Source organism: Protobothrops mucrosquamatus, unplaced genomic scaffold, assembly GCF_001527695.2.
Source record: "Protobothrops mucrosquamatus isolate PMUCROS unplaced genomic scaffold, P.Mucros_1.0 scaffold_45, whole genome shotgun sequence".
Taxonomy (NCBI): domain Eukaryota; kingdom Metazoa; phylum Chordata; class Lepidosauria; order Squamata; family Viperidae; genus Protobothrops; species Protobothrops mucrosquamatus.
This window is the reverse complement of record NW_015386121.1, coordinates 1,023,176-1,045,743: the sequence shown is the minus strand read 5'-3', so window position 1 is coordinate 1,045,743 and position 22,568 is coordinate 1,023,176. Positions and strand designations below refer to the sequence as shown.

Below are 22,568 nucleotides of genomic sequence, written 5' to 3'. Positions count from 1 at the left end.
TTTCAGCAAGCGGACCTGACCTAGGGTGGATTTTATACTGGGTTTTTTAGGAATTTGGAAGACACAACTTTAAAATTTGGTTTAATTCGGTTTTAAGGGGGGGATTGTATATATGCTTTGGTTTTAAATATGTTGTGCGCCGCCCTGAGTCCCGCTGGGAGAAGGGCGGCATATAAATTAAATTAAATAAATAAATAAACATGTAGAACAACCCAGTGCACGTATTCTGGAGAGAGAGAAGTTTCCTGATGATGGGCTCTAGCAAAATAGGCAAGAAGGTATCAGCCCTGCTGCTTCTGCAGCCTTAACCCACACAAAGGGATTAGAGCTTTTATTGTGATGACATACCCTCCATGTTTTGACCCCTAGAGTATGTTCTATGTGCCAGTGTCATTAATGGATGGGACTGGATAGTTGGGTCTTTTGCAAAGAGAATAAATAAATAATAATAACCAATAAATTAATTTTATCTGAAGTATCAAAGTGAACACTCCCATTCCAGAGACATTGGACTTATGTTTGTTCATCTTGGCAGCGGGGGGCGGGGGGGGGAAAGAGAATAATTTGCGCTCCACTTGTATAGGATTTTAGCCTATTCATCAGTTTTGCTTTCAAAAATTTTATATATTTTCAATTACCCCTCTCAACTGCTTTAGCTAAATTAGGATAATCAGGAAAATGCTGAAATGAATGAGAATGTGTGTGTGTTTGCTTGTGTGTGTGTAAGCATTTAACTCATTTCAAAGAGGGATCAAACCCCAAAGGGAATGGAATATCCATTGACCTTTCTGCCTTTGACTTTCACGCATTCAACTGGAAGGTTAAAGAGAAGCTGCACCAGATTTATCTGAATACCAGGAGAAGGTTCTGTGTGATTTTGAACATTGCTCTATTTGAATTCAAGCCACCTATGTGTATATCTCTCCTTCATATCTCTAGCTTATGAAGGTAAGGATAAGCAGGACTGCCTAGGACTCTTTGCTTTGTTCCCATTTGGAAGCTCTCTACCCATTGAGCTGGCCAAAATGTCTCTGTCCATCCATCCATCCATCCATCCATCCATCCATCCATCCATCCATCCATCCATCCAAACATATTTCTACTAAATCTAATTTTTCACCTATTGCTTAAGAGCATGTCAGGCATATTTAGATATATAACAATGTTAACAGATCTTTAGCCTTTTCTCAGATAGTATGGTTTCCTTACAAGCTCCAGGTTTTCAAGGACATGTATTTTTTTTTAAAAAAAATCAGAAAATATGCTTTCTTTTTCAGCACAGCTGATTTCTCTGGAGATTCCCCACCCCTATCCCCTGCTGCTCCTGCTCCTGGAAATGGAAAGAATAGATGAAAACCAGAGCATGACTCTGTTCAGACAATGACTTTTTAATGTAACACTATGGGCAGAATTATGGGAAAGTTATAACTGGAATGAGTTACTTTTCAGTGTATAGCCGTGCGAGGATACGTAAGAAGAATGTGCAAAAATGTGGTTCCTTAAGAAGCTGTCGCTGGGAACTCATTTTACTATAATTTTTCAATTTTTATAAAGAGTGCCACTGTACAAGTGCCAAACATTACATCAAAATTGCTCAGGGAATATGCCCATAATGTTACATATTAAATGAGGGTTGGCTTTTCTTGTAAACATCTTGTGGGATCTCCTTTTCATTCTTTCCAGCCCAATGGAATAGTGGAAAGAAATTGTGCAAAGAAAGGGTCTTTCTATTCTGTGTTAGCAGAATAACTCCAAAACCTGAACAGAGCAGGACCAAATTTGGTGCAGGAGGAGAAGACAGGAATGGAAGGGGCAAATTCAGGTTCAGAATTTACCCAGTTCAACTGAGGGTTGTCGGGAAAATCTCCTCAATGGATGTGTATAAAAGGACAGTTGGGTAACAATGTAGATTGCTGCCAATGGCTTCCCTTCTCTATTCTGGCTGTATGATTCAAAATGGAGCACCTGCAGCCCCCTCGTGGCCAATGGCACACATGTACACATGCACAGAGAGAGAGAGACACACACATTAACAATATTGTTGATTGCTGTTGTTTTCTCTTTTAATCTTTTTTACTGATAGGGAATATATGTCACTTAAAGTTATGTGTGAAGCAGTTTATAAACAAATAAACTACAAACAGGTAAATCAATTTAGCTTGATTTACAGTATATATCCCATATACATATGCTTACCTCAGAGGATTACTGTTGTAGGGAAAAAAGGAGGAGGAAGGTATGCTGGATATGTTTACTGCCTTGAGTTGTTTGTAAATATAATAAAGGCGGGCTACAAATACATGCACATTGCACATAAATAGGAAGCAGGTCTGCACACACTCTGATTAGCTCTGGGAACACAGTGCAGATGTGTGTGTGTGTGTGTGTGAACTTACTATGATAAACACTGACCTACACGCATATACAGAAGAAATGCATATATACTTTCGTCTGATTAGAATTTCTCATATACAGCAGCAACACATATCTACCTACCACCCCAATAAGAATGTAACTCATAAACATGCATGTTGTCATACCACACATACTTGGCAACACATATACATACATGCCTTGATTAGTCTCTAGGAAGAAAACATACAGTATATACTGTAGACACATAACGTTTTAGATAGATAATGTCCATGGTCTTTATTGGCAAAGGGATTAAAAAGAATTTCAGGGGTCATACTCTGAAGGCTTTCTCTAACTTTTAAAGAAATATTTCATAACCAAGTAGCATAAGACAATTGCATGTTCTCTATTTCCCTCAGCCAGAAGAAAATCTTTGACTTCTGAGCTCCAGTGAGACCTTAAAACAGGCAACAAATGTAAAACAACTTTCAATGCACACCTGAGGGAACAAAAGTTGCTACAGTCCCTTTTTCAGTAGCCAAACAACAACATATTTGGAGAACAAAAGGATTCCAAAGTTCTGAACTGTATTTTGCTAAGCTAACCCTACTTCTTTCTAAAATGATTTGGAAAACAAAAATTCCATCCATCCATCTAGCAATCAAATTTTTATTAGGGTCAGAGACCAGAGTTCATCCCATCCATCCATCCATCCATCCATCTTCTTAGTTGCCTAATTGAAACTGTACAAACTATGCAAATAAAAAAACAAAGCGCAACAAAACCAAGGTAAATTCAAGAAACTATTCAGTAAAAAACAACCCACAGAAAGAAAATGGTTTAATGAAATTATAATAGTACTGTTGCAGTGTGTTTTGCAGGAAGCTACTTTTGAAATGTACCTGAGATTTCAGTTGGCCTAGAATAGTGTTTCTTGACTTTGACAACTTTGAGAGATGTGGACTTCAACTCCCAGAATTACCCAGCCAGGTGGAGGGAGAATTCTGGAAGTTGAAGTCCATATCTCTTGCCAAGGATGAACAATAGTGGTCTAGACTAGGTGTAATGCCCTCATGATGGCCAGATGAGGAAAATCTCAAAAAGAAATTGGCACTTTGCCTCAATGATCCCAAATTTCTGCCACTTCTGAAATCTGGGATGGTTTTTCTCCATTGGCTCCTCAGAGAGAATGCAAACTATATTTTGTTTTTCATATTGGACAAGGCTGTTTTATTGGTGCTCTTTGATGTTATTGTTGTTGCTAATCTGTTTCATTGTTTTGCTATAAAAACAGAGCTACTTGGAACAGGGTATTTAACACATAGCTGAATGAACGATATCCTGAAGGTCCTTGCCATTAAAGTCCATCCTACCCCTTCTGTCATCAAAAATAAAATAAAAAAAATAAATGAAACAACTAGCAATTTGTTGCTTTTTCGTGACAGCAATGGTGTCATGAAAAAGGTGTAGAGACCTTTATGATTAGTCTTACTTTATACTAATAAGTAAATGTATCTTTTATAATTTTCATAAATAATGCTGTTTATGTTATGCTCACCATCCTTCATATTATTGACACATACACTGCAGAAAATAGAAGTAAGTAATGGCTTTATGTTTACTTCTGTCGATAGATTTTCATCTACATGGTTTCAAAGGCAGATTCAGGCTTCTTTTTTCTTTTTATGAATTCTGGCTGCTGGTTAGGTCCACCTACAAAAATATGGGAGTAGGTGTGTGTGTGACTGTGTACAAAAAAAATGCCTAAATTAAATATTTATCTTTGCACTCCTACTGATATTTTCCTTTCAAAAATCCAGGAAAAGCCTTTATCCTGATCGCATCTCTTATGGACTTCTCTGCATATATGAAATGTATACAGTAGATAAATCAAATCACATGCTAAGTAAATTCTACAGATGAGGAACAGGGACCTGCTTTTGGCTTACAGTTCAGGTTACAAATTTAAAAGGAAAGAGTTTAACCATTTCAGTATGTAAACAGAAGACGCTCATGTTTCCACTGCTCTTTCAGCCTTTGAAATCCCACTACTTCCAATTAGGCTAGGCTACAAGTCCATGCAAAATGAACCCATTAGACTGGAATGTTTGGCTCTGCATCTGTTCTCCTTCTATTAGCCAAGGGTCAAGGCTTGCCACAGGCATGTCATCTCTCACAGTGACATCAGACACTCTCTAAGCTGGAGCGACTAGACATAAGGCACCTGTTGGAAGGGGTTCACAATCTTTTAAGAATGAACTTTGGTAAGAGGTTAAATGAGCACCTGAGCATCTAAACAGGAAGCACTGTAAGGAGGGGACTGAACTCCTGTGTATTATACCTCCTGGTGATGGTATCCAGGACTGCTTTGACAACTGGAAGAGGGGTTTTTTCCCCCCCTCTGTTTCTCTCTTTGTGTCTCACCCTCCCTGCCTCCTCCAGGGCATATGGAAAAGTCAAGGCTGTGCTAGGGCACCGTATGGATAATTTTGTGAGGGACTGTTTAGAAAATGAGAAAGCACAACAAAGTTGACATAAACAATTGAGATGTACTAGGCAACTCAGTTGATAGCTTATCTCAAACATAGCATTGGGCAAAGTAGTGAGCAACCTGGAAGAAATGTTTCCAATCATTCAAAGAAACATCACCTTAAATAACTCACTATAAATGAAACTGGGAATTGAAACTCGTACAATTTCCAAGATTCTGAATTTACTCCAGATTAGCATGAAAGACACCTCACTGCAGTCTTGCTTCCCTGATCCTGTCTCTTTGTGTTGGGCTTACCAGATGTAATAACTGGTAAGTGTTCTTGGTTTAATCTCAAAATAAATGTAAATTGGGAGTTTCCATAGTAGATGGAATATTTTTGGCAGGCATAGTGGACTTTCCTTTCTTTAACTATTTGAATATGTATGTGTCCACATCCAAATAGCCCTTCAAAGCCCAACTTCAAATCCTTCTTAAATCAAATTATGTGCCACATAACAATGCTACTTTTCAACAGCCATCTGCAGTTCTTTGTAGTTCCCTGTTCTGAAGCTGTTTGCAGATGCATTGATTCCAGTGCATGCACATGAATGACATATCCCTACAAATGCTCCCAATATTACAGCAATTATTACCAGTCTAGAGCAAATATCCCTACGTGTTATTCACCTTAGCGTTACTATATTCAAATTAGTATTATTTTAATTAAATCAAAACTACTGAAACTTTTTAAAAAAGAAATCCATCATCCTTCAAACAGATCAGAACAGATTTTTAACTACACACCTAACATCCATAATTAATGCACATAGACAAGTTCTTCCTATCTTTGAGAACTTTCAGCTGTGTAGACTTCAATTTCTAGAATCTTTAGCAAAACAAAAAACAGAAAACCCTGTGCTTGCTGGGGTCTTCTGGGACTTGAATTTCATATATCTGGATGGTGGAAGGACTGAGAAATACTGGTATAGAATATTCCTCTCTTGTAAAATTGATAGGTCCAATCAAGCATAGGGAGGGAGGGAGGGAGGGAGGGAAGGAAGGAGGGAAGGAGTTGGCACTGAGAACTGGGGGACAGAGTGAAAACTAACAAAGGTTGCTTCTGACCTTTGCTGTATGCCTCCATGAGAGTGTTCTGTATCCAGGTCCACTCAGAGAATGTTCTCATCAGCAGGAAAGAAGATGGATCAAACTCAGCAAAAATACAGCAACATAATTAGTATACTGTAATATCTCTTTTCTGAGAAATGATGAATTTGTATAAAGTACTTTGAAATGAGATTTGGGAAAATTTGATTCACCATTAATCACAGCCACTGCCAAAGCTAATATGCCTATCATATACTCTGTAATTCAGCACGGAGGAGTTCCGTACTGAATGCCACCCTGTTCTTCAGTTTGGAAGAACACCTTCTCTGCTTAGTCTTTGAAGGGACAAGGAAGTAATAGTTAAGGTTGTGACTGCAATTAACCACTTCCTATCATTTGTGCACTTCCAGTTAATTTCATTTGTGGGTCATGACATTAGCAGATGGAAGCTGTAGTTGTAGTCCATCTTTATGAATTATTATCTTGGCTCTCCTGCAGTCCCTACTCATCCTTCCCTAATAGCCTCTAAAAATGGTCTTCCAGAAGTACATATTTCTAGCCCATTTTTCAAGCAACTACCTTTCAAAGAGATGGCAGTGTTCCAATTCAAAGACATCTGTGATGCTATGAAGAAATTTCAGATTCCCACATCAGAGTTGTTTGAAGTCAGTGAGTAAGTAAGATGAGGAGAAAATATCTTTGTTAGATTTTTATGAAGCTCTTGAAATAGTTAGGAAAGAATACTAAGGTGGAATTAACAGATACAGGCATTGTGATAAATGCCTTCTGTTTTACTTTTCTGTGCCTCCCAGGAAGACACATATCTTACTGCCTTCATAAACTATACCTACATGGCTGAACATCCAGATTTTCCTCTCTAAAATGAACGGCAGGACATTTATGATCATCATAAAACCATTTGCGAGAGCAGCCACCGAGTTCAGAAAGTTGTTAAAATTAGTTGGACGAAGAGGAAAGTATTGTAAAATAACAGTCACATGTTATTTTCATTATTTATGTATAGTAAAGTCAATTATTATAAATCTTGAATAAAGCTCCAGTTTTGTGGACATCTATAACACATTTCCCACTGAATTAAATGGATCAGAATTGCATTCAATATTTATTCCGTTGACATCTTTGGTTTTCTAACTGCTGTAAGCATATATTGTGATACTTTTTGACTGTATCATTTTTCATGCAATCTTGCTGATCTGGCTTGAACCAACAGGCTGATGTAGTTAAAACTAGCCTACTGGCTTTAATAATTCGGTATCTAAAGGGTATTCTGTCTGTTTATGTCATGCTGCGTTGTTAGAATAGTAAGATTTTGTGCATTATGCACCTTGTAAGATTTTTCTCTACTCTACATGATGTGATTTAATGGTGCATGACAGAAACTGGATGTGCAGAGTTTCTGCCTTTTTGTCTGACTATTTAAAAATAAATAATGATACAGCAGCTAATCTCATATTGCAGTGCAATATTATGCGTATGTATTCAAAAAAAAAGTCCTTTGGATATGTTCTCAAGAAAGTACAGTCTGTCTCAGACTGTAACCTCATACTGACTTGCTGTAAAAATGCACAGTTACATATTTAGATCATTGTAACACTTCAGTATTAATCTGCCCTGAATTTATTTACGTGGTCTGAGCAAACTTTTATATCTTTTAATTTACAGCAATATGAGTATTAAAGACTTTGTTCAGAAAAAGCTCTACCTTGACCCAGTTATAAATAAAAATCAGGAGTATTTTTCCAGAAACTGCAACAGTTTGTGTGTGTGTGTGTATGACCTGTTCCATATTATTGAAATGAAGTGTTACATCAAACCTTACACAAAAGTATAAAATCTATGTTTGATATATTTTTGAAAAGTTATAGGATACCAAGTTATCATTAATTATTACTCAAGTCACAATACAGATAAAGAACAAAGAACAATTGCTACAAATTTCTATCCAGCTAAATTAGTTTAACAACCAATCCATAAAACTAACTTTCGGATCTCAATTTTAAAGGAATGCCGTACAACACTGAAATAGTGCATATGTTATAGATGCACACACATCTATAATTAATGCATATGTTAATTAACATTAATATTAATTGATCTATAATGAATTATACAGAGTAAGCATAAACAATATCAATTGTAATGATGAAAGGATGGTATAATATTCTGGCCCCAAAGCTCACCAGGCCCTTCATTAACCACTAGTCAAACAATCAGGCCCCACGTTAACCCACTCGTCGAATAAGAAAAAGCACTAGTCAAATTTTCAGAGAGGGCAATGGAAGGAAAGAGCCCATTCCAAAGTGCAGAAGTCTCTGGCAGCCTGAGGACTGAGAGAAAACCCTGTTCAGAGGAGGGAAAGGAACCCTCCGGACTGTAAGAAGAAACAAGAGTGGATACTAGAGGGTGGTTGGAGGGCTCTGAACACAACTACTGATAGTTTGAAATGAGCTCTGATTCAAACAGGGAGCCTGAGTCAGGGCCAACCTCTGACTCTGAGGATCTCACAAGGAGGAGGCCACTTCAGAGAACCCTGTGTCTACATCGGAGATCAGCGAGACTGATGTGACTGCAGTGCCTGAGGAGCAGTTGGAAAGAAGCAGAAGCTGAGTGATCTGATACAGGGGTCTGATCCTTTCATTCTTAAGGCACTTAGGGCTGAGCAAAGGTTTGCATAGCTCCTTGCAAGGCAAACATGTTCCTGCTGGTGATTTCTTGCATCTGATATAGAAGCCCTGTTTCAGAGCCATTGCTAGCAAACAATCCCTCACTGGGAACATCTGCTCCAATTACCAGACATACTATTGATGGAAACTATTCTTTTAGACACAGACCCACTGGGTGATCTAACAATGGTGCTACTACTCTATCCTGGCAAGACTTCTGCCTGATGCTTTGAACTTTGCTTATTAGGAATTTGCCTGTAAATTTGCCAATTTGCTTGAGCTATGTATGCATCTGCACGCATGCCTTGTCCACTGCTGCTGCTGGTGATCAATCCAAGTAAAGCCTTTTGAATTGTACTCCTTTGTATTCATGTCAGCAAAAGTTGGGAATAACATAGAAGGTGCAGAAAAGGGGAAGGAAGGAGGAACTGAAACAGCTGCCTGAAAACTACTGGAATAATCTAAATGTGAACAACCAAAGCACATATCAATGAAGCCATAGCCTCCTGTGGTCATCATTACCACTGTGGCTTTTTTGGCTTTATCCTCTTTGAGGTGGCCCAGTCTCCTGATCAAATTTCATAGGGAAGGTAGATTCCCTTTTCAATTCTTCCACTTCGGAACCATGAACCCAAGATTAAAGATCATTTCCGAAAAAAATAAACCACCAAAGAGAGCCAAGTTTCTGACTGCTTAATATGAGGACCAAGCAGAGTCAAAGACTCTAAGAGATCTAGGTCACTTTCAGTTTTATAACAGTAATGATGCCCAAAATACATAAAATAAGCACCTATTGTGGCAAGATAGGTGACACTGGCACTCCAAATAGGGCCTCTTTTAATTTCACTAACTGGAGTTAGTGATAAATGAGTTTCCCATTCCCATCATAAATAATACATTTTACAACTCACTCCTAATAATAATTACTCTGAAGTTAAAGTTCCCTTAATTTAATTACTTTAATTTGTTTACCTATGAAGTGCACTGTGTACTGAAGTCAAAAATTTGGGAAGCATCTGTTAATATTATACATGAAAATATATGACTATACTGGATAGATTTTTAATTTTTGAAACAACTTGTAACCTGCTAGGATGATTCCATATATTCTATCATTTCTTTTGTTACCTATTAATAAGATCAATATTTTGCAGAGACCTGTAGATTTGTTAACCATGAAACACCTATGGTTCTCTTCCACCTGTATTCTCTTTCTCTGTCTCTCCATCTCTCTTCAGCTCTCTCCATCTCTATCTCCATCTCCATCTCTCTTAACTGTTTTTTTGTTTTCTCTTAATCCAAACATTATTTCTCACTGTGTAATCCTATGCATATTTATTTGAACATTAATCTTACCACAGTCAATTGGGGTTACAATACATTGCATTGCGTTCTCTAGCATGATATCATTTTATATTATCTACATTTTAAGTAACAGGGATAATGTATGCTTCATTTTTCTACTGTAGAACATGAATCTTAATCATCATTTTTTACGTTTGCTGTAATCATCTATGTCTGTCTGTCTGTCTGTCTGTCTGTCTGTCTGTCTGTCTGTCTGTCTGTCTGTCTGTCTGTCTGTCTATCTATCTATCTATCTATCTATCTATCTATCTATCTATCATCTATCTAGATTTTGTACTATCAGAGTCAGGTGAGTGTTAATTAAATTGTTCATTAATCTATTGTAATATGTATGCAGTATATTTATTATCTTCACTTTTATTCTAGTGTCCAGCAGAGTTTGACATAACTCAATTCTGATGAGTTACAAATCTGTCCAAGATTATTGATTTCTCACTATCAGCTGGGAAAATAGCCTTTTCTTTTATCAATATTTTACAAAAAAAATAGGTAGTTAGACTATACCCCATAAACTGGTTCTATATTCCTGCCCTCTGTACTGAACAGACTGAGGTCACTGTCCCTCATCTATAATCTGCTGAAGTTTTTGAGTTTTTGAAACTGTGCATTCAGACAGCACTATTATACATTTAAGATAGAATCTGTTTCACAGTACTTAGCAAATAAAGTCCATAGTTTATAAAGTAATTACTGTAAACCGTATGTAATAATCCAATGGCACAGGTATAACCTAGATTAAAAGTAAGAGAGAATATAATTATTGATATGTGCAGCTTAATAACTTTTGAAATATGGCATTCTGGACCAGCCTAGGGCTCTTCCTAGCTGTGATAATAGCACAGGAGGCAAAAATCAATCTTCACAAAGCTTGAAAGTATAGTGATTTTTCTCCCAGGGCAAAATGGAGGTGCAGTCAATTTATTTTTCCAATACCTTACACATTCCTGTTTCGTAACTGTAATAATGTTCATCATCATCCAACTTCAAGCATTATAATCTCAGCCTTTGAGAATGAACATCTCTTTCTGACCTTTTTTGCATTGCAGAGGGAGCTGAGAAGAAAAGCCGCTCTCCTTCACCCGTGAAACGCAAAGCCAAACTGTCTGAGAATCTGGAGGATGATAATGAGGGTAGGTAGGAATCAACCCCTCAACAATCACTCATCTGTTGTTGTTGTTGTTGTTTTAAATTCTGGATGGTAAGATCTCCTTCATTATTCAATTATATATTCGTAAGCCTATTAGACATTATTTCTAGAGTGCTCATATTTACAAGCTCAGGTGCAATTGGGCCCTGGCTTTGCAAGCAAAGTAAGATATTTTCTAATCTTCCTACCTATAATGTTGCCCCCTGGTTGTGTAATGGTGAAATACAATATTTTCTAGTATGAAAAATGTTCACAAATGTTAAAGTATTCTTTGGAATGAAGTAGCTTCAAAAACCAAATGTATGGGTTTCAGTTGTAGGACATAGAAAATAACCAGTTATGCAGAACATACCACAATTTCAAAATAGAATTATTTTTGGTGATGGCTCTAGTGAATCTTTAGTAAGAATGGTGTTGGGTGCATTTGCATGTTGCATGGATTAGCACTGCATGCATGAACAGAAAACATCCCATGTTAAGCTTTGGTGTCATCTCGCCTTTTCATCCATATGACCAGAAGAGGCAAAAAATCAGAAAATGACAAGAAAATTCCTGACTGGTATAATATGCAAGCCAAGAACAATTGCTTAAGAAAATATCACATTAGCTACTGAAAAAGCCAATATTAACCCAAATTTGTTTTCAAACAATTTATTGTTGATTGTAATTCCCACTGTATATGAAGTAGGATATGCAAGAATTGGGTATGTCTAGTTTAATGAAGAGAAGGACTAGGGGTGACATGAGAGCAGTGTTCCAATATCTCAGGGGTTGCTACAGAGAAGAGGGAGTCAAGCTATTCTCCAAAGCACCTGAGGGCAGGACAAGAAGCAAGGGATGGAAACTAATCAAGGAGAGAAGCAACCTAGAACTAAGGAGAAATTTCTTGACAGTTAGAACAATTAATCAGTGGAACAGCTTGCCTTCAGAAGCTGTGGGTGCTCCAACACTGGAGGTTTTTAAGAAGAGATTGGACAACCATTTATCTGAAATGGTGTAGGGTCTCCTGTTTGAGTAGAGGGTTGGACTAGAAGATCTCCAAGGTCCCTTCCAACTCTGTTATTATGTTAAATGTCAAATCAGGGCATTAGCAGAGATGAATCCTGCCAATCAACTGAGAGGGAAAGAGGCAGGAGGGAGCGAGATTATGCTTTGGTGTTACATGTGAATGTAACCAGAATAAAATTATAGTTAGGTGTTACATTTGAATGCGAGCACTGTTATCCAAAAATTGAATTGCTGAATATAAAATTTGGCAAAATCCATTGACTTGTGCTTTCCAGATATTGTTATACTAAATCTTTAAGCATTTCTTAAGTTCTTGGTTAAAGCTACAGAGGCTTATAGTCAAATAAAATTCATAGTAAAACCAGAAAATAAAATTTCCTGTATATCCTCCACCAAGGCTTATTGAAGTTGACAAAGAGTGTTTGCTTTCAAAAGTTATTTCTGAGGAAAGGTGATTTTGGAGAAATGCTCTTACGTTGGAGTGTGACATGCTTGAACTTGTTTTATAAGAGAGAAAAATGTTGACATATTTAAAATGTGAACCTCTACTATTTAAGACTGGGGATTTATATAGTTTCTATATATCTACATTATACAATCTGCACAATTACTCATTTAAATCATTATGATTAACACCCCCACCCCATTCTCTCTCATTTTGTAGAGTACTGGGCCATTTCCTTAAGTTTAGGTGAGATGTATTAAGTATTGTAATACTAGGTATCTTGCATTAAAGCACTGTCATACATTACATTAAATGAAAGACATTTTATTTTTCATAAACAGCTTGGTAAAATTTGTGACTGGCAATCTCCCCCAACCTTCTTATCTTAATGATGCAAGGACTACAATCACTGATAACATGGCCATGAGCCATGCTTACTGGGTGAAATGATGAAATCTGTAGCCTATGATCTTAGAGGATTCTAGGTGAAAGAGGCCTTCAGAGTTCAATATATTTGGAGTGTTCATCTGTCTATAATGAATAAGACACCATGGAACACCATACATGTGTTCTGCTTGGCACATGCTATCCAAAACACATGATTTAACTGCAGTATCTTTAGCCTATTAGGTAGATACCCTATTTATAGGTATCATGTTGTTAGGGAATAAAAGTAATTGATGGGTTACTTTAATCAACACTGAAAACAGAAATCAGCCAATCATCTTTAACATGGTTAGCCATGAATTGACTTCTTTGCCTTTTAGCATTTACTGTATATTCAACATGAAATTTGTGAAATATTATTGAGGAAGAAAGAGATGTAAACATACCGACGGAAGGTTATTTTTACTGCTCTCATAGAGAGCCAGTTTCATTCTATCGTTTCAAGCAACATTACTCAACACCTATACAAAGTTTGACAAAGCAATGGACAATTATGTTGCAATTATTTCTATTGTTTTTATGGAGATGAATGCTTCTGGGGGTTTCTCCTCTGTTAAAATATCTGGGGGAATAAGACATCTTAGTGAACTTTTGCCTTTTTAAAACTATATCTAGTTGCCAAGCTGCCCATCCATCTATGCATCCATCCATCCATTCCTCTATATGACCACCCTTTGTACCAAAGTGACTTTAGGTGGCTAACAAGAATAAAATACAATATAAAACTATTGTTCCCAATATCCTTATTGTAACCCAAAATTACAAAACCTGCAATGATCAGGAACAGATGTTGAAAGAATATGCCCAGAGAGGATTAAATGTAAGTTTAATCTCAGCCTTATTTACTAGTGTACTTAAACAGCACCTATGCACAATATCTTCATCAAAATTGTGTGTGGGGGGGAATTCCAAAAGCTAGATTTTTCTCGTTATTTTCCCTTTCCCTTTTACATTTTTTAAAGCGTTCAATCAAACCCCTTTCTCTTCAATAAAGTAAATTTTATAGATATCTTGAAAAGGACAGTTTAAATGAAGATAAAATACCACAGAAAGAGCCTCTTGGGAAGTGCCAAGAAACAAATGTGGCCACAAAGCATTCCCTTTTTAATGCAAATATATACTTACAGGAATTCATTTTCTACAGTCTGTTTAGAGTTTAATATTTTATTTTCTCTTTTGACAGTATCCATTTATCTTAAAACATTATAACCAGGTTCTAAATTTGCCTTTCTTCTCTTGAAACTGCGTTGAATATTATCACATAGAATGGCTAAAAATCATATTATGACTGCAGAAGAATTCAGGGAAGCACAGAATCATGAGAGCTGGACCTAAAGCCTTATGTCCAGACCTGTGCTCAGGGCAGACATGTCAGACTTATGGCTATTTAGCCTTTGCTTAAATACATACATTGGTGAGCTAATCAGCACTATAGATCAGGGGTCTCCAAACTTGGCAACTTTAAGACTTGTGGACTTCAACTCCCAGAATTCCCCAGCCAGCACATGCTGGCTGGGGAATTCTGGGAGTTGAAATCCACAAGTCTTAAAGTTGCCAAGTTTGGAGACCCCTGCTATAGATAATCAATTGAATTATCATATGAAAGTGCTTGTACTGTTGGGAGTATTTTATGACATTCGCTTTGGAATCTTCCTTACTTTATAACTTTATTCTGTGTTCTGAAGTTTGGAATGCTAGAACATAAGTCTTGATCTTCTATGGAACATCATGTTCTCATATTCTCAATGAGTTTTTCTAAGGCTAACTTTTGCCTTTAATCTCTCTGGTAGGACCTAATCTCTTGTTTAGCCCCATTACTTTTCTCTCAGCCTGTTTTATTTTATCCAAATCCTTTTTAAAGTATGTTGTGCAGAACTGGGCACAGTATTAAGTGGGCTCTCACCAATGCAGACTTATAGTGGAATTGTCTTCCTGTGACTTGGAAACTCACATTCTGTTGATGTAGCCCCCCCAAAAAATAAAAATCTATTTGCCTTTTTAACCAGCCACATCACACTCTTGATTCATACTTAAGTAGTGAAGCATTTACAACTTCAAGGTCCTTTTCACACATATTATCTCCAGCCAAGTATTACCTGTCCTGTATCCCTACGTTTAATTAATTTTTCCTAAATGAAGAACTTCACATTTGTCTGTATTAAATCTCATTCTGTTTTTTTCCAGTCCACTTCTCTAACATTCTAAGATCATTTTAAATGTTCTGTCTTCCAGAGAGTTAGGTATCCTATCCAGTTTGTGTCATCTGCAGATGTGATAAGCGTTTCTCCATCTCGTCTTCTGTGTCATTAATGTAAATGTTGCAATGTATTAATCCGGAGATCAAACCTTCATGAAGGAATCATTGATGAGTATTTTCCATGGACGGCTTCATGCTGACAATTCATCTCTCTTATAGATGTGCCATCTAAGTTATACTTTAGCTTGCTAATTGGAGAGTCATGAGATACTTCAAGTCCTTTGATGAAATCATGCTATATGAGTTGTGCATTGTATTCACAGAATTTACTAAGAAACTTACCTGATCTAAAACTGAAAAAAAAATCTGTGCCGATTCTAGTAATCACTGCATTATGCTTGCAAATTATTTGCTTTATGACTTGCTCTAAAGTCTTCCCAGTTAACACTGTCAGACTGGCTGATCTATAGTTTCCTGGAGCCTTCTTTATCTTTTTTTTGAAAATAAAGACATTTGCTTCCTCCAGTCATCTGGTACTTCATCCAGGATGTTCCAAAGATTATGAATACAGTTTTTGTCAGCCCATCAGCACGCCATTCCCTACCCTAGAATGCTATATGTCTGGCCTTGAAGATGTCAATTCATTCAAGGTGAGTAGGCTCTTTCAGCCTACGCTTCAAAGCTGACAGATGGAATGTTTCTCCTCTTCTCAGAGAAGATTGAACTGAAATAGCAGCTTTTTCTGTGTTAATCTGGGTTTTTTTTTGGGGGGGGGGGTTGCAATTTTCAGTGAGTTCCTGATAAATGTGTTTCTTTCAGTGTGTTTTTTTAAAGACAATTGCAAAAAGAAAAATTAATATCCTTCATCTATCATATCTCATTCTGAACTTAATTTTCCTGGCATGATTGGTATAAATCCAGTGTGCCTCTAAGTCTTGTTCCTTAGTAAACTGGCCCCATTCCCCCTCTAACGTAGATCCTTCTTCATTTGTATATTTTGTTTAAACTTAATTTAGCCACATTGGGTTCTTTAACTGATTTTTCACATTTTTTCCAAGTGGTATTGTTTTTAATATCAGTAGGAACTTCTGCCTCTCTTAGAGTTCTTTCCCCATTAGCTTCTCCTGCCTCAGGGGAGTAATCCTTACCCACTGTTTATTAAAACCTGAAGTTTTGAAGTCTAAGGTAAGGATCTCATCAGACACAGTTTTACTTTCCCTTAATATTAATCATGACACAGTTGTTTTGCTTCTTACTTTTTATCTACAAGGTCTTCTCAATTGGCTAGCAATAAATTAAAGACAGCTAATTCATTCTGTCTTCTTCTGAAGAATGTTGTGAACAAGATAAGTCAGGCATTTTATTCGAGAACCATGCTTACATCTCTACTGAGGTAAGGAAATTAATGTCCCCACCACCAACACTATTTCATGACTTGCTGCCTGATCTGCAGCATGCTTTTAGAAAACATAGCTTAAACATTTTAACCATGTATAGGTTATTATACACATCACATAAACAGAAGCAAAGGTTTAAAAAAATATTTTGACTCCCACCCTCAGCTGATCTAAAATAAGATGTGGTACTCATGGCTGCCAATATGCTTGTGGTTATAATTGGAGGTATCCACTGGACTTTCTGTTCCAGTTGACATTTTACAACTAAAACAAAAATCAAATAATGAAATTAGCAGATGGGAAAGCAAAGTGCAAGTGTTCAGTATAACTTCATTGCAGAGAGTCCCTCTGTTCTCACTACATGCACTCATTTGTATTTTTAGAACATTTTTTTTTTTAAATGGCGTGTAACTGTCTCCCCAGTGGTGAGGTTCAAATATGTGAATAACCGGTTCTCTGTGTGGATGCCACTTCCGGAAGTTCATTCAGGGCCTGGGCAACAAAAAATTAGCTACCGGTTCTGCCAAAGTGGTGCAAACTGGCTGAATCCCACCACTGTATCTCCCCCCTCCCCCATAACTGCCTTGTTCAGAAAGAAATTTTGAAAGTTATAAAGGTAAACCAGGGTAGCAAGGAATAGCATGTGGGAAGACAAAATAGAACTCTAATAAATGATTAGATCTCCTGGCATCTAAAGTCAGAGCACTTTTAACAGGCCTCAGAATTCTAACTTGTACCACCATCTCTCCTTTCCCCTTGAATGGAGGACTCTTGTGCTTGTGAATATGGTGGAGAAGAAACTCATAGCAGACTCAGACAGCACATCACCTGTTTGGTTTGGTGCTGCTCAGAGAAAGGATCTGTTAGGCATCGTCTCAGCTGTAAATATAATTAGCAGGGCAGCATTATCTCAATCGGCTCTGTGTGTTTAGACACTTGGTACAATTAAGCTGATTCTATGCTATTAACATTTATTTATTGGAGTATTTAATATCCATTTCATGACATCCAAGGCCAGAAGACATAGGAATCAATATTAAACCACAAAGACAATCAATGGAAAAGAATATATCATCTGGATTAAAATTATCATAGAAGATTTAGTGCTGTCTCTACAGCAAAGAGAGGGAGGGAGGAGTAAGAAGGAAGCGTTTTGTTTGAATACATGTTTCTAATTTGAATGAGCTTTAAAAGGGATATCTATATAAATGCATTTGCATGGATAGATCCGCACGTCTGTGAGCCATGAGATGCATTCAATATGAAGAATTTTAGCTTTAATATTCCTGCCCCCCCTTCCTCTTTTGTAGAAATAAAATAAGGAGCAAAGTTACAGTTTTCCAAAGTGACTAATAGAATGTTGTCAGAAGATGCTCATATAAAGTGACAACCCAAGGTACTTCCAGGATACATATCTATCAAGGAATTCATCACACATTTCTATCCATTACCTGAATAACCAATAACCCCACAAGCTCCATAATTGTGCTGTACAGAGATTTGCCAGTGATAGACATGCTTTATGAAATTTTAACACAGCCACTGCTTTAAATTATACTGTCTACACTTGGATTGCCATGCTGTTTGTGATGATGATGATGATGATGATGATGATGATGATGATGATGATGATGGTGATGATAGTTTTTCTTTTTACCAGACTTAATTTTAATTTCATCTTTTACTGACCTCAGCCTCTCTTTGCCATTCCATATACGGACTGGAAAAACTGTGTGCAAACAGCAGGGTTTTACTAATCTGAGGCACATAAAAAGAACTGTCTTCCAATTACGAGCAGCACTGTGTTAATCTCAAAAATAGCTTCCACAACCTTGGTGTGAACAATGGTATAATCAGTGCAGCAGGCGGGGATGCTGAAGATAGGCATTTAAGTATATTTTCCTTTTCTCTTCCTCCCTCCTTTTCTCTCTCACCAATATTACTGGAAGCAAACCCAGCCCCCCCCTAAAAAAAAAATCCAAATTTTGATAATTCTGTTCCCTTCGTGGCATATGATGCATATATATATCTCCATAACAATGATAATAAATTCCATAATAATAATAATAAATACGCTCCAAACCCTGTATGACAGTGTCTCTCACAAGTGGAGGATTTCTATTTTTAGTTTTTAGGAAGATAAAAAGATGCTTTTTAAAGATGCTTTTAAAAGGGGCTGTACCCAGAGGACTTCTTGTATGAATAAGAGGCTGTTTGCGGTTTTTGTTTCTTCCAGAAGAAATTGCGATCCAATATAATTTGTGACTGAAATGGGGGAGATGGAATTTTTGCTGATTCCCCCCTCCCCCGGCTTGGGGCCAAGGGCACCTCTAAAATTTTGAGAACATGTTACCCCCACAAAAAGGTTTATCATACATTGACATACATCAAGGTAGTCCTCAACTTACAATGGTTCACTTGGTGACCATTCAAAGTTACAATGGCACTGAAAAAGTGACTTACGACCATTTTTCACACTTATGACCATTGCAATATCCCCATGGTCACATGATTTACACTCGGATGCTTGACAACTGACTCACATTTATGACAGTGGAAGTGTCCCGGGGTCATGTGATCCCCTTTTGTGACGTTCTGACAAGCAAAGTCAATGGAGAAACCAGATTCACTTAACAACCGAGTTACTAATTTAACAACTGCAGTGATTCACTTAACAAACGTGGCAAGAAAAGTCTTAAAATTAGGCAAGCCTCACTTAACAGCAACATAAATTGTGGTCTTAAGTTGAGGACTGCCTGTATTCATAAATCACATGAAAGGTGAAATAGCTTTCCAGGATACTATCTACTGTGCCTATCTACTGCAATAGTACTCTAATTTGAGTTTTGGCCAATTTCTTCTTGTTATTTAGAGAATTTAAAAATGAAATTAAAAATTAAAACAGAAAAATCAAGTGGAACAAAGCTTGATGGGCCACAAAGAAGATATCTAAGAGTATGTTGGTTCTGCAAGCATCATGTTGCCTATTCAATTTCTGGAGAGATCCAAAACATGGAACAGGTTTTTAGAGGGACACGGTGGCACAGCGGGTTTAATGATGCTGGAACTGCCAGGCCAGAAATGGTCTGCACTCTAGGGCAGTGGTTCTCAACCTTTTTAATGCCGCAACCCCAACCAGTCGTAAGTCGAGGACTAAACAGGTCGTAAGTCGAGGACTAAACCGGTCGTAAGTCGAGGACTAAACCGGTCATAAGTCGAGGACTACCCAACCGGTCGTAAGTCGAGGACTTTCCCTGCCTGGGAGCGCCACGCATGTGTGGTTCCGCCCCCTGCGCCGGCCGAGGCGTAGCTGGCAAGCGGCAGAGACGGAGCAGGCCGACCACCAGCTGGCCCAGCCCAAGGGAGGTAAGGCACCCGCCGGAAAAGGGGAAAAAATGGCGGACAAAAAAATGGCGGACAAAAAAATGGCGGACAGCCTTGCTTGGCGACCCCCGTGAAATGGTCGATCGACCCCAAATGGGGTCCCGACCCACAGGTTGAGAACCACTGCTCTAGGAGCTTGAGCCTGGCTCCACGAGACACTGCTCGCTCCATGGCTCCTGCCCACTGAGCAGTTTGAAAGCATGCAATATTGCAAGTAGATAAATAGGCACCACTTCAGTGGGAAAAACCTAGCTGTGTTTATGTGTTCAGAGAACAGAAGCTGGTGCTAGATCTGGCCAGACCCGAGGCAGCACAACACAAGGCGAGGCAAGATGAGACCGGTGAAGGAGCCCGGAAGAGCCAGTAACCCAAGCACTGCTAGTTACCTGGTGTAAGCTAGTTTGCCTCCTGCAGTGCACCAAGGATAAGCACCCAAGTGCTGAACAAAATGGCTTAGATCTTTGTTAAGTTTAGTGAACCCAAAGATGCTGTTTCACGAGGCAACTGGACTTTCTTGTTTTTCTTTGAAGATATTTTGTTTCTCATCTAAAAAGCTTCTTCAGCTCTGACTAGATGGTGGGGAATGGAAGGATTTATACTCCTTGCAGACAACTGGACATTTACTTTCTTTTAGAGGGTCATTGAGGCTACCTAGAGGTTTATCTGTGTCATCTGGGTCACCTGAGTAGTGCCTTCTTGGAACTGCTGAAAGGACTGTGTTGTAGACTGGAGAGAAATGATGTCGTATCCTTCTGCCTCTGTTGAGAGAAGGGTGTTCAATTTTGACATAGATGGCCTCTTTGACCCCTCTTTCAAACCAGCGGTCCTTTCTGTCCAAAATGTGTGTGTCTTCAAAAAAGTGGCCTTTGTCTTTTAAATGCAGATGGACTGCTGAATCTTGTCCTGATGGGTTTGTTCTCTTATGTTGTGCCATGCATTTATGAAGTGGTTGTTTTGTTTTCCCAATGTACAGATCTGCACATGACTCACTGCACTGTACTGCATATACCACGTTGCTCAGTTTGTGTCTGGGTGTTTTATCCTTGGGGTGGACGAACTTCTGCCTTAGTGTGTTCTTGGGTTTGAACTATGCACATATGTTGTGTTGGCTAAAGATCCTCCTGAGCTTTTCCGATATTCCTGCAACATATGGAATGACTACGTTGCTTCATTTATTATTTTCTTCTTTGTCTGTTATGGAGGAGCTCCTGCTGGGTCTTTTTTGGATTAGCCACAAGTTCTTTTCTCAACCAGGACTTTCTTAATAAAGAATCCTAGCCACTGATTGTTTATGCACTTTTATAAAGAAGCACACAAACACAAGAGTTATACGAATCTACTATAGTAAGTGTTCTGCCTTCTTTCCATATACTGTTTGCACAGAAGGGCATAACATCCACAGCTGACAGAGTCGGGAAACATTCCAGCATTTCTTAAAGCTAGGCAATAAATGAAAAAAAAAAAAAGCCAAATAGCATACAGCTAACATTTTTGGCTTTTTGGGGTTATAATGAGATTGGAAAGTGATGTGGCAAAGCATTCTCTGGAGAGCTGTTCCAGTGAAAGTAGTAAATGCTGAAACTCTGTCTCCTGTTATAGCTGCGAGATTACTAAAAGACCCAGTAACCTAAGAAGAAAAGCAGGAGTCATTTACAACATAAAGACTGCAACAGCCATTATGTGGGACAGACAAGCGGAAGACCAGCAGAGTGCATCCATGAACCCCAACTAGCAATCAGAAGTCATGATGAAAACTCCTTAATTTCACAATACATGGACAGACTAAACCATAGTTTCAATGGTAAAACTGTGAACATCCTAGATGAAGCCTAAGAAATTTTGGGAAGTTTGGCATTTGGACAAATCAACTCTCATCAGGCACATAGAAATAAACCACATTTAGACAATACAAAAGCTAAAAAGGAAACAAAAATACCAGAACACCTCTTTGCCAACAATCAATACCCAGATAAACAGGGATTAACACCAGCATTAACACGAGACAAACAATCAAACAGTAAACAACCCTCTAACCAAAGAACTACATCTCAGACAAACTATCAAGCAACACCCCAACTAACTCTGATGGTCAAACTACTGTATGTAGAGAGAAAGCAAGGAACATTCTTTTCTAGCACTGAAAATGTTATATACCTGAATAATGAAATATCTGCCAAAAAACAAAACAAAACAAAAACAACAACCAAGCTCACAGAGCACCAAGGGACTCTGCAGATTATCTTTTGCTTTTTGCTAATTTTTGCATCCGCTGTTTCATCTTTCATCTTTCTACTTTAGCAAACATTGAGCCTTGCCTCCTTTAATACTCAATGCAACTCCAGAACAGTAGTGAGAAAATACATTGAATCTTATAACAGCTGCAAGATTACTGGTAGCGCAATATTGGAAGAAAAATTCTTTGCCTACTATGGAAGAATGGAGAATTAAGGTGTCTAATTTAGCAGAAATGGCAAAAATTTCCGCTTATTTGAAGGATCAATCTCAAGGAAAATATATTTTGGTTTGGAGAAGATGGATTGATTATATTCAGAAAAAATA

General features: G+C 37.9%; 1 protein-coding gene across 1 annotated transcript in view; it reads left to right on the top strand.

Moving 5' to 3' along the window:
• The first annotated feature begins 6,525 nt into the window (after positions 1 to 6,525).
• LOC107283086 (ADP-ribose glycohydrolase MACROD2-like) overlaps positions 6,526 to 22,568 on the top strand; it is a 97,010-nt gene continuing 80,967 nt past the window's right edge. Inside the window, exons 1-2 of the mRNA XM_015810938.1 lie at positions 6,526 to 6,604; positions 11,031 to 11,114. Coding sequence (XP_015666424.1) covers positions 6,526 to 6,604; positions 11,031 to 11,114 — 163 coding nt within the window. The remainder of the gene's footprint in view (positions 6,605 to 11,030; positions 11,115 to 22,568) is intronic.